Source organism: Melospiza georgiana, chromosome 1 (genome assembly GCF_028018845.1).
Source record: "Melospiza georgiana isolate bMelGeo1 chromosome 1, bMelGeo1.pri, whole genome shotgun sequence".
NCBI lineage: Eukaryota > Metazoa > Chordata > Aves > Passeriformes > Passerellidae > Melospiza > Melospiza georgiana.
The window spans coordinates 28,316,126-28,329,064 of NC_080430.1; the positions used below are offsets into that span (position 1 = coordinate 28,316,126).

The following is a 12,939-nucleotide window of genomic DNA, read 5'->3' on the forward strand; positions in this document are numbered from 1 at the left end:
CCCTAAGACGATTCTGCAGCTCAGACTGGGATCCTGACTAGCTTTACTGCTTTTTCCAGCTTGAACTCTTAAGATCTTCTAAATCTTATTTAAGTCTACAAACAGCTTATATTCAGCTGAAAAGATGAGGTGGTTTTGTATAGGAAAATGTCAAGCCCTCCTGCTATTCCATGGTAGAGCAAAACGGCTTACTCTTTGGCTTTCCTGGGTTTTAAAACGCCTTTATTTTGCAAAGTAAGTAACATGCTGCCATCTGCTGGCCATGAGAAATTATTTTATTTCTTCAAATGACTTAAGGAATACAAGTCTTCAAAGTATTCAGGAAGTTCGTTTGATGTTATTTTTTCGTCAGTAAAACTGTAGGTATCTAAGCAGCACAACCGTGCAAAGGACCATTTAATTATATCTTATAATTTACTTCAGGATCCCTGGGAAATCCTTCTTACTTGAACAAAGTCCTATTAAAAAGGTCAACTACAACCTCCTAACTCCTTTTTAGCTAAAAGCCTGAAAAAATGTAAATTTCCTTAAACACAGAGAAAAAGGTGTACCCTCTCAAAGGATTTTTAATGTTCTTTAAAACCAAAACAAACAAAAAATGTATTTTCCCAGATAGTCTCTTGGTCCTGACTCTGAAAAATTTAAAAATGTAAATGTTGAAGGACCTGCATGGAAGTGCTGTAAACTTATAAATATTTAAGGGTGAAAGCTTTTGTTCTTTTCTTTGTTTTCAAAGTAGTATATTTTTTAAGAAGAAAAACAAGAGAACAAATGTGATAACTGTTGGGTGGCTCTAGGTTGTTTGTACTTCTGAATTTTGCTTCCTTCTTCATCTCCAGTTAAATTGATTATGTACACAGTCATATAATCTGAAGAATATCTCTCTATAATTTCAAGATGGAATATCAGAAAGGGGAAAAAAAACCCCAAGTGAGCTCTGTTTAATCAGCTGAGAACCATAACTCAGTTCAAACTTGGCCTTCCCTGCTGGAGTGCTGGCCAAAGTTCCAGTGGTGTAGTGACATTCTGCAACCTGAGAGAACAGGTTTTACAATGAAATATCTGGTTGAACCAAAGTAATTTCCAATAGCATACAATGACCATTTGTTAAGGTGAAAGGGTAAAGAATGTATTTTTGACTTATAATTTATACTTCACTTGCACATAAGCAAATAGAGAAAATAGTCTATGTGTATGTGGGTAAGTAATCACACCCAATTATACAATCCAGGCCATTTCAAGTGACCATTTCAAGGTGTGTGTAGCAACTATTAAACTGTTCTGTTGGCAGAATGCTTGAAAACTGAAATACAAATGGAAATTAATTCTGCAATCCTGATTCTTGTGTTGTCACTTCTATTAAACAAGATGAATATTTAGGAAATACTGGGGTAAATACTGCTGCTCCTTTCTATTCAGTTGTTTTAGTCAATACGAGCATGCCCAAAGCACAGGCCACCATCAAATTTTACAGGTCATAAAAATATGTTTAGTAAAACATCGTTTCATCCATTAGGATAATTGGTGATAGAGCAGCACTGTTTTGTTTTCAAATTACTGTTTTCTTTTCCTCAATCATATATTTTCCTTCTAATACCCTTGTTTCCTAGCATATAAGAGAAGCATATTGAACTTCTGGCCTTGTTGCTAGGTTTCAAGCTGCATTTATGCAGTCTACTGAGACATTCTTTTCTTTTTTGAATTCTGAATCAAGTCCCAAGGCAACAGTGCCCTGTTTCTTAGCAACACAGATGGGTAGACTGCATATTCCATCTCTTTTGTACAATGGAAGAATAAACAATTCCCTGAGTAAGTGTGTGCTGCAAGTCCATTACTTCACTTAATTTCCTGGAGAAAAGAGGAAAGGAAAGCCTTCTGTGGTACAGCAGATGAAGTTTGTCTGGAAATCCCTGTCTCTGCAGAGTGGTGAGTCATATCTCTATTTTTTCTGTTCTCTGCATCTCTCTGAGGTCTTTATTCACCACTGTGCATATGAATCTGTAGGTACTTTGCATCAGTGAATTCCAGTTTCTAAGATATAAATAGAGGCATCAAAAATCAATGGTAACAAAGCTGGCAGAGGTGGGATGTGTAGAAGTACACAGACTTTTTGCTTTGGTGAAATTAATGGAGAGTCATAGAATGGTATAGCTTTAGAAACTCTGGATGCAAACCCTTGGTTTTAGGAAGGAAATTAGGGCTAGAGAAAATAGGTAGTGATTAAGAGGTAAGGAGGAAATGTGCATTCATACAACAAACATGTTAGTAGTCTGTTACCTGTGTTTGAAATGGAGAAAAGTTATCCTTTTAACACAATCTCTGCAGTTTTAGGCAGTTTTGAGTGTTAGGCAGTTTTGAGTGTTAGGCAGTTTTGAGTCTTTTTGGGAATACAGGCAAATTCTGAATTTTGCTGCCTTCAGATTATGGGACTAACTTTATTGTGGAGGGGGAGGAGTACAAGAGAAGGACACACAGCTCTGCAGAGCTGAACATTTCTGCTCCTGCTGCCTGTTGGAGGGGCAGGTGCATACATCATCTTTTCATGATGGCAACAGCAGCAATGCAAAGTTTCAGACAGTAGAATTTTAGCACAGAGTAGAAGAACAGAAGCACTTGTGCTCTTCATCCCGCTAACCTTGGGACGTACCTGCTTTACCTGGACCTTAAGCTGGCCTAGTCAGTCTGCCAATATCTAAGTTTAGTTACAAAACAAGAAAAGGCTGCTTTACATGTAGAAAGAATCAACAGTCAAATTCTTTCCAAAATTTATTATATGATGAGGTAAACACAGCAGCTGGCTATGGTGGGGCAGCTGGTTTGCCTGTAGGCTGCCCACGCACACTTGACGGGAACCCTGGGCCACCTCAGAACACAAAGTGCCCACTCAAAGTCCCTACTCACCTCCTCATAAGCTGCAGCAGGGCCAGGTTGTGCTTCAGTGTTTGGATAGCCTGAGTATGATCTGTGAAGTAGAGAATGAGTTTTGGACCCTTCCCAAAGGCTGTCCTGCATCAGGGATCTGCTGCGGCTGGAAGTGTTCCAGCTGTGTGGTCCTGGGCTGGAAGGAACCTGTCCTGGCAGCACAGCACAGCTGAGCATGGCCTGGGAACCAAAATCACCTGAAAAAAAAGAGCACAGAAATGTGACCTTCCAGAAGTAATTTGTGGGTACTTGATTTATCTCCAGTAAGCTGCCCACTCAAATCATTGTTCAGAAACACAGCTTTATTGGTAAGAACATATTTCCACATGCCCTTATCCTTCAATGGACCATGACCTTCTTTTAGGAAAAAAAAAAAAAAATTCTTTCTCAGAATGAATAAGTACAAAGAAAAGAAATTTGTAATGTTAGAGCTTTCCTTCAGGTTTCCTGAGCATTGAGTATTAGATTAGGAAAAATTTGTTTTTATTGTGTTTGGGCCTGCTGCAATACCCTTATGATCCATGTCTTTCTTTCAGATTTTCAGGGCACAAAAGGAGCTCTGTGTAAGAAAGATATCTGTGAGTGGCTCTTAGTCACAGAGATAAAACAGAAAATATGGATAAGGTAGTATCTACATCCAGTTTGTGCACCAAGCTAAATACTTTACTGCCTATTTAAGGTGATAATGCTGCTCCAATGGTCCTTCATCCTGCCCAGAGGCATCCTTGGGTGTGGGAAAGGACCTTCTTCTACCTCTGGGCAAAAAGGAAGAAGTTCATGGCGCTGGCTGACCAGAAAGCCCATGGCAGGACATAACATCTGGGCACTTATTAGGATGCAGTACAGCAATGGGGTAGGTCTAATTAACATTGTGTCCTGGGTGTGCCCAGGAATGCAGAGAAAGATGAAAATGCATCAGGATTAATGGAGAGCAGAGCTTCAACATTTCCCTCTCCTGAGGTTCTTTTTGTCACTACTGCTTGTACAAAGTGACACTGGTGTGCTCCCAGTTGTGCCCCAAACCCTGCTGGGCTGCCCTGCATGTGCACTGGTTTAGTCTCCTGTGAGGGATGTACTGCTTAATGAGACAAGAATTAAAATATGAAAATGGGGTGTATTTGTGTTGTTACATAGTGATGAGCCCTTCAGGTAAAATGAAATTCAGAGTTCCTGTTCCTACAGGCTGGTATGAATGTGTAAATTCCTAACATCCATGCTTTTGACTTCAGATGGGCTTTCTCTAGGTTCAGGAGCTTCCTTCATCAGGTTACTTTGCAGAAGTGAAAGACAGAACCAAAAAGAAGTATTTCTTCATCTAAGCACAGGTACAAAATAATATTAAAGTACAACCACGTATGGTTGTACTTTATCTTCAGTGAAAGTGCTGGGTTGTGCAGACAAGTATAGCCAAAGTAGCAATCAGTAATAAATGTACTCTTGTGTGTGTGTGTGTGTGTGTGTGTGTGTGTGTGTGTGTGTGTGTGTGTGTGTGTGTTGGGTTTTTCTTTTTCTTTTTGCCAGGGACTGCAATATTTGAGAAGAAAAAATTAATCATCAGGCCATTATGTTCATCCTCCATCAAGAAGAGAGAAAATTTTTCTTTGAAACTCAAGGAAAATTTTCTGCAAGCCTTGACTGCCCTTTCTCACAAGAACAAACTGTAGTGAAGCAATCCAAAGCCAACAAGATTTATGGCAGAAACAATCTCCTGATTTTAGATACCAGCTCGTAAGCCATCCAACCTTCCTCAGAAGCCACAAGGAAAGGGAAAGGGGGAACTGAGATTTCAGTGAGTATCATTTTGGCAAGTTTCAGTGCTTGGAACTAGACCTGATGTCATCCCAGTCCATTTCCTCGTACTCACTCCATTTGCAAATTTGCTTTTTTTTTCTTAATTGCATTTGATTTTATCATATCGCCTTTCCAGAAAGCTGTTACTCTTTGTTCTGTGATTTCAAGATTTTATTTCCTTTGATGAAATGATGAATTTCAATCTTGTGATTTCAATGAGGATTAATTTGGCAAGGTTTGGTCCATCTCACTGCACTCCATGTTATCCCAAACCATTTCATTGTATTCATTCCACTTCCAAATTTCCTTTTTTTAAATTGCATATTATTGTATTGTTTCCCAATTTCAGAGTGTTTGTTACACTTTGTTCTCTGATTTCAAGATTCAATTTCCTTTCATTTCATGAAAGGAAATGAAACCTTGCAATTTCAATGAGTGTGAATTTGACAAGGTTGGTCCATTTCCCTACACTTCATATCATTCCGTTCCATTGCATTGTTTTCACTTTGTTTCAAAATTTTTTAATGGTGTTTCATATCATTCCTTTCCATTGCATTGTTTTCACTTTGTTTCAAATTTTTTTTAATCGTGTTTCACTTCTGTGATTTCTTTTGTCTATTCACTTCACTTGGGTTCCTGAATTCGAGATTTCATTGCATATAATTTTGGCAAATTTCAGTCCTTTTCACTCCACCTGATTTCATCCCACCCAATTTGGTTGTAGTGATTTCCACATTTTCTTTTTTTTTTTTTCCCAATTGCATTTGATTTTATCATATGTCCTTTCCAGACTGTTTGACTTCCTGCACTCATTTTAAGATTTTATTTCCTTTCAAGAATGGAAATTCTCCACAGACAGAAACCTACTCCCTAACCCTAACTCTAAAATGGCATCCTTTGTGGTGGTGCCCAGGTGTGGTTAGGGCTGGTGTTATCTTTACCTTACCTAAAAGCAACGTGTGAAGTTTATTCTACAGCTAACTTCAATTGTCTTGGTTCTAGGCATGGTGGCTTTTCTGATGTGAAAATGTATTTTCTTTTCCAAATGCAGTATGAAGCTAATTTACCAAATTCTGTGACAGGTTACGCCAGAGGTCCTTGCAATCTGAAGTTAAAACCACAGCATTTGACATAGCAAATGTGTCTTTCACAATGAGCACGTTTATTGTGTTAGAGAATTTAGGAACACTACTTCAACAGTAGGGAGCAGGAATAAGAGCACAGCACCCTCAAACCTGTCTTAAGTGGCCTTAGGTGAAACTTGAAGACCAAAGAGTAATTTTCCCCCCAAGTTTCAGTATTAGAGAAATTTCACTTCCAAGCTGTAAATAAGAGTCAGATCACAGAAAATACAGTAGTTCGCTCATGGACCCTTTGATCCAAGGACACCTGATGCAAGCAGCATTACTAGCTGAAAACTGCTTGTTAGTGTTGATTTTTCTGATAAGACCGCAATTTCAGCCTTCTAATGGGGGTTGTTCCCAGGCAACTGGTTCAAGTCCAATGTCTGCTGTACTCACTGTAGATACAATAGTCCACATCTGCATTCCTGCTGTGGTGGATGGTCCAGAATGGGTGCCTGCCCTCTAGTGTTTCTATAACTTCACCTCCTGTAAGGACAGCTTTGAAAATAATTAACTACACATAAATTAAAGTACACACACATACATACCATGTAGCATAAAACACTACTTTCTTTGTATGCAAAGGCAAAGGGCAAGGCTTTGTTCACAGCAATGCCATGGACAGAATATTTTTTGCTTATAATGTTTGTTATACATGTCTGAGTTCTCCTTTTTCTGTATCCTAGCTGATTAACAATAAGCATAGCTTTTCAAATCCTAGAATCCAGACAGTTTTTCCTATAGCTTATAAATAAACTGTTTGCTTAATATTGTCAGATCCTGAACCTGAACCACTGAAAGGAGAACAAAAGGACTCTGACAGGAGATTTCTTACCTACAAGCCTCATGAAAGCAAGTGGGATCCACAGCTGCTACTGCCAAGTAGTCCCTGGCCACCTAAATCTGCTTCATTACTGGTTAGTCAAATGGAAAGAAAACTTTTTTCTTTTCTCTGCATCAAAATATTTTGAAATAACAATAACAAAATAATAGTTATATTAATTTCAGAATATTTTGAATCACCCAGTCTTGAGAGGATATCTGGCATATCCTAAGGGAAATGTCACTGTACTGGAGATCTAGGGACATGGACCATTCATTTCCTCTAACTTTTCAAGAGCATGAGTCTTTCTCTAGCTCTCGTTGAGAGCTTTGATAGAGTTGGAAAGATAGTCTGTTGTAGAACATTTTCTTATTTCAGCCTTTAGCAGAAAATTACACAGTATTGCATGTGGTAATTTATTTTTAGGAATCAAGATGTCCATATCAGACTGTTCAAAGACACTGACTATTTCAGAATAAGCAGATGCTGGATGGATGTTTTTATGGTTTGCATATACACACCAAACTCTTAAATGTAGAGATCTACAAACCAGAATACCTTTGCTTATAAAACAGCTCCAGTTTGCATCACTGCAGACTAACAAATACAGCATTGAGGAGATAATAATAACAGTTATATATTTATATTACTGTAAATACCAGCATGGAGCACACACTAATGCACTTTGTCTGGTATATTAGTGAGTATTTGACCTCTTTCCCTTAGGCCCCAGTTTCTGAAATAGCATGGAAATCAATTTTTCTACTTAACAAATTCCCCTCACTATTGCTAAAAATTACTTACCAACAGGTCCAAATCACTAATTCTTTTTATAATCAGCCCCTCAATTATCTGGAGATAAAGGCACAGCCCATCAAGCTGCAAGTAACTACAGGTGCTGAGTGCCATCATGCGCTTGCTTTGGAAAGTGCCTGTCCTCTGCACCCAGGAGCTGGGGATCAGCAGGCTGTGCCAAAACAAACCCTCATACATTCCCTCTTCCTTCAATAGACACATTCTGCTTTTCTCTTGACTCTGATTACTGGGAATGGACTGCTGAAAGCCCCCACACAGTCAGGTAGTTTCAATTCCTTTTCTAAGCAGTGTGTGTGGATGTTGTGTGCAACAGGGGGAAGCACTTTTTAGTCATAGACTGCCTTGCTGAGGGCTTTGGAGGTATATCCAGAGCCATACTTGGACACAAATCTCTAGACTTAAACTGTGTGTAAGCTGCACGGTAAATGCACCCCAGGAAGTGATTTATACAGAAAATTGCATATTGGATCATTTTGCCTTTTCTAAAGACACTGTGGATAGCTGGGGACACTAGTAAAAATCCTTTATGTGAGGATCTCCTGGCCCTGTGTGCACTGTTGTGGAGGTTGGCATTTCTCCAGGATTTCCCAGATCCAGCACTTGAAAATAAAAATTATGCAAGATATTGACAATAAAAAAGTGAATATTTTTTGTTCAAGAGAGCTTCCTGTCAATTGCAATGAATCTCCAGACATTGTTTGAAATTTGCAGTTCCCCAATTTTCAGTTTGGAAAGGATAAAGTCCCCAGTCTGCTTGTAAATGACTCATTTCCTAAGTGCCACACAAACCCAGCTAGTTAGAGGTGATTTCTCTGTGCATGGCAAATGAAAGGCTCTGGAAAAACTGAAATTCAGAAGTTGTTAGGATCTGGAGCTCTTGTTAGAGCTAGACCTAATCATAAGATAATAGTATTGTATCTATACTAATCATGAATCATGATCAAGTTTTAGCTGGACCTCCCCATAGTGATAGGAGTGGCAGTGTAATCTAATGACACACATGGAAGGCCTTCAAAGGAATGATATTGACTTGGTCCTTTGACAGATGGAGAAAAGCAGGTAAATGCAGAGCAGGTAAATTAATTGTCCCAAAAACCTGAGGGAAGAGTCAGTTTCAGACAAATTCCTGCAAGTACTTTTGGTCTCTTATAATACATGTGAAGGCATTTCTAATGCTCCTGAGGAAAAGAGGAATGAACTTGTCTTTAAGCTCTGTGCATGACACCTCATCTTTAAAAATGTGGGTGTCTTCATTATGACCAACAAGATGGAGGCAGCCCCTTGTGGCAGTCTGCCCTGGAGAGTGAGACACACAGACATGTTACAGACACTCATTTCCTGCCTTAGGCAACTTTACTCTTTCACTTAGAAGAGTCAGGAAAAAACCGCAGAGTTGCTCTGCAGTGAGGTGAGTGAAATTGCTGGAGACCCTGGAGTACAAAGGTTATTAAGGAAACAAAGGTGCCTACTATAAATCTATGCACAGATAATCCTCTTTACTCCCAAATACACAATAAGAAATATCCTAAGAATATAAATGGAGAGGTGTTTTTTTTTTTTAATGTTGGCTTGTTCTGTTTACCTACTTTGTTTCTGATATGTTATATATATATATATATATGCATATGTCTCATATATATATAAGACAAACCCAACGATTTCTGTTAAGAGCACTGTGAAGAAGTGTAAAGTTTTCTTTTCTTCCAACAGCACATCCTTGCAACAAAACAGCTTTAAGAGCATTACTGCTACTGGCAGGACAGATAACTTGCTTCCAAATTCCTACAGGGGTGTGACACTCAGCTGCAGCTCTTGTGAAAGGCAGCTGCAGTGCTGTTATCCAGCTGTGCAGACAGAAGCCCCCATTACCCACCCAGGCCTGCCAATACAGTGCAGCGGCTGGATCTGAAAATGCTGGTAATGATGCTTTGCAACATGGAGATTGAGAGGCTCTCCAGAGAGCAGTTCTGCCTGCACTGCAGTGTTGGCTTGGTGCATGGCAGCAGCATCCAGCAGAGCCCAGCAGGAGAGCAGTGTCACTGGCATTCTGCTGTGTCCCTGCATCACTGCCCATTGTGCTCTTTTATAGGTACATGTGCAAGAGGTGCAGCACCCAAGCAGAGTGCTCTGACAGCTCCTCATGCTGGCCTCAGATTAGCACCAACCTGTGCCCCTGTTACACACTCAAACTCAGAGTCCAAGGGGGCCTGAGACTGCCCTGCAGACATGTTTGCTATTCAGGCTGATCTCAATCTCCTCTGACACATTTTGCAAAGCTCTTATACTTCAGAGTGTGGTTTTGTATCAAGGGCTGGCTAAAGAGATGTTCTTGTGCCTCAGCAATTAGAGATACAGGCAAAATCTTTTCATTCTTTTTACTTTTGCATGCTCATTGTGGGGTTGAAAATGCACTGCAAGTGCTGCTGACAGCTATGTCAGCCTTTGGGCACACAGTCAACTTCAGTGTGAGCACCTCTTAGCCCAGCATATGAGTAATGCACAGTAGCCATTACCAAAAATGTCACTGATCTATTTTTCCATTACCTTCAGTGTACTTTGAAACAGGCTTAATGGAGGTGAATTACTTTGTTTTAGGCAGCACTATGAGATTGTTCCTTTAGAAACTGCTTTATGAAAACCACTGCAGCCCATACAGATGCAGAAAGAATGTGGATACTTTCTGAAATCCTGAAAGGAAGAAGCAGGTTTACAAGTTAACTGTAAATACTGTGATTTCATAAATTACCAGAAGGACCAAGTGTTACACAAAAGTATGTTCTGATCTGTCACCCAGATGACTCTATAAAGGCAAAACACTAGTTCTGTAAGTTATTAATGCTAGTATTTTGCATATGTATAGAACTTATCCTATATATCTTTATCATAAAACAAACTTTATAATAAAACAGATTTCAAGGTGTCTGCTCAGTACATCCTCTGCCATCCCCCACAAAAATTCAAATTCAATGTTGTCTCTAAAACTGTTGTACTTTGGGTTAGATTTAGCTGTGTCCACTGTGATTTCTGGAACTCATGAATGATTACCATGCAGGTTAAAATCAGGTGTGAATTACACACAGGACTTTAAGGAAAGACTGGATGTGGCACTTAGGGCCATGGTCTAGTTTCCAAGGTGATGTTAGGTCATAGGTTGGACTTGATGATCTCAAAGTTCTTTTCCAGCCTAGTTGATTCTGTGTTCCTGTGACTCCTAATTCTAATCTAAGATTTTTCAATACTTGTGTAACTTTGATTACGTTCTTTGCCATGAATTTATCCCCAAGTTCAACTGAAATACACTTTTCTACATTCTTCCTCCATGACCCATGCATTCAAACCCATGCATTTGAAAATGTTAGCATGTACGCCCAGAGTATTCAGGTAGTCATCAAATTTAAGTACTGTTGAAAGTGATACTGAGCCTTTGAAATACCAAGTTTTATGCCTTTCCTGTGGAACAAAATCATAAAAAGACACTAAATAATCGACTTAACAATGTACTAAAAATCTAACTTTTAAAGAATTATTTATTAAAATCTTTCTGAGACCTGATTTACAAAAGATAGTAAAGATAGCAGGTTGGTTTGCAATAAAATAAATCTTGTATTGACTGCAGTTAAAATTAATATACTGGAAAAAACAGAAAAATAATTTTCTGCTAGATACTTCTCTGCTCCATTGAGTATTGCTTTGAGCAATTATACCTTATCATGTTGTGCTGATAGCAGTGGGGTAATTTTATTACCTTAATAACACAACTGCATTTAGCTAACACTGTACTATTTAGTTCATGTAAGGAAGAAAAATATTAATTTGTTTTAAATAAGAGTCTGTCTTTAATAAGCCACTAACTGCATCCCAAAAGGCACATAGAGACCTGTGCAATGCTAAATAAAGGGGTGAAGCCAAATGAAAAATATTATGGGATTCCTCTTTTCACTTAGATGAGAATAATGCCCTCTTGTCCTTCGACACCAACCACTGTAACAGCTCAGGAAGTGCTGGGACTGTTCTGGCTGAATTTTGTGCACACCATGGTGAAGGACAACAAGCAGGGGTGAGACTGGGAAAGAAGAGGGAGCTGTGGAGTCGTGGGGAGAGGGCTTTGGAAGAGGCAGTGGCATGTGCATAGCTGGACAGGCAGCTGTGGCTGCAGGCTGCCTCTTCATGGTTCTTTCATAAAGAGTCTGTTTAGTTTCAGTACCCTGGGATTTCCTCAAGTTACAAACCAGCAGACAGTGTGTGAAACACAGAAACTCTATTCTATAACTGCTTAAAACATCAAGCTTTATAACATTGGAGTGCTACTCTTCCTCCACAGAGGCCTTTTCTTAGCTGGAAAAAGTAAATCAAGGAAGTGTCTGTCATGCAGGTTGTACTAAAATTATGCTTTGGAAAATAAACTTATCTGTAACAACGTGTTCTTCAACTGACTCTGCCTGTCATATTTTACTTCGTAAAGAGAAACAGGTTATTTTCACTTGCTTCTTACTTGCTTATTTGAAGAAAATGGTAGTCAAGCAGTGATGGTTATTTCTTGAATGTTCATCTCAAGAGATGGATAAAAAAACAGCAATTGCGTGACAGCCAGCGGAATGTCAAAACACGGGAGCCATAACAAGCTGCGTTCCTGCGTGTTTTTCCTGTGAGTATAATTGTTCTTGTTGATAATTATGTACTTTTGAAAGTAAATAACAAAATGTTACCAGTGAAAATAACTAAAAACAGAGAAAATCAAAGAATAACAAAGGAATTTTTCTGTTCCCAGCAGAGGAAATTTTCTGACCTTGTGGAGAAGGCAAGGAAGGAAAGGGGATATAATGGCCTGTACTGGAACAAATGTTGAAATATGCACTCGTCCTTCTGACTGTGTCCCTCTGATTATGCCTTTAAAACTGGCTGGCATGGCCTGTGCAGAATGTGAGCCCTAGCATGCAGGAGCTGTGTAAGTGTGTCATGTTGGCTACCTTGGATTGACCAAGTGAAATCCTTCTCTCGAATCAGGAAAGGCAAAGCCTTAAGTGCCTTCCATATCTGCAATTTCAAGCACACTGTCCATGTACATAGTTTTCTGTTGCAATGTCATTCAAAAAAAAAAGAGTCCAAAATTTATAAACTTATTTATTAACTTAATTGTGATGGGGTTTTGGGGGGGGGGGGGGAGGGTGGTGTTTGTTTACTTTGTTTTGGTTTCCTTTTTTTCCTAGCATCGCACAGTATATCACAGTTGTACAACATTGTAGGTCTTGTAAGACTGGGTATCACTCATTCTTTTGGGTGATACTGTTTAGGATTTTTATTTTTATTAGTAGAAATTTGAGAAATGTACTCTCAGAAGTTATGTAGGAAGGGGTATATGTTTGTGATACAGATACCATTTGTGTTTGGCTTCTGGCAGGTCTAGTCAAGAAGGCTTGGAAATATGGAACAGGAGAATGTCAGAGACCTCAGAGCATTGCACAG

The 12,939-nt window shown here is 39.2% G+C and overlaps 1 protein-coding gene across 4 annotated transcripts in view; it reads left to right on the plus strand.

Moving 5' to 3' along the window:
- Window positions 1–1,754: 1,754 nt before the first annotated feature.
- SCIN (scinderin) overlaps window positions 1,755–12,939 on the plus strand; it is a 68,046-nt gene continuing 56,861 nt past the window's right edge. Inside the window, exons 1-6 of one of the 4 annotated variants that reach the window (XM_058019222.1) lie at window positions 1,755–1,926; window positions 3,602–3,775; window positions 4,152–4,247; window positions 4,444–4,711; window positions 6,615–6,754; window positions 12,032–12,421. In XM_058019222.1, the coding sequence (XP_057875205.1) occupies window positions 12,409–12,421 (13 nt within the window). In that variant the 5' untranslated portion in view covers window positions 1,755–1,926; window positions 3,602–3,775; window positions 4,152–4,247; ... (1 more) ...; window positions 6,615–6,754; window positions 12,032–12,408. The remainder of the gene's footprint in view (window positions 1,927–3,601; window positions 3,776–4,151; window positions 4,248–4,443; window positions 4,712–6,614; window positions 6,755–12,031; window positions 12,422–12,939) is intronic. The other 3 variants (XM_058019213.1, XM_058019204.1, XM_058019229.1) reach the window with 3 other exon arrangements.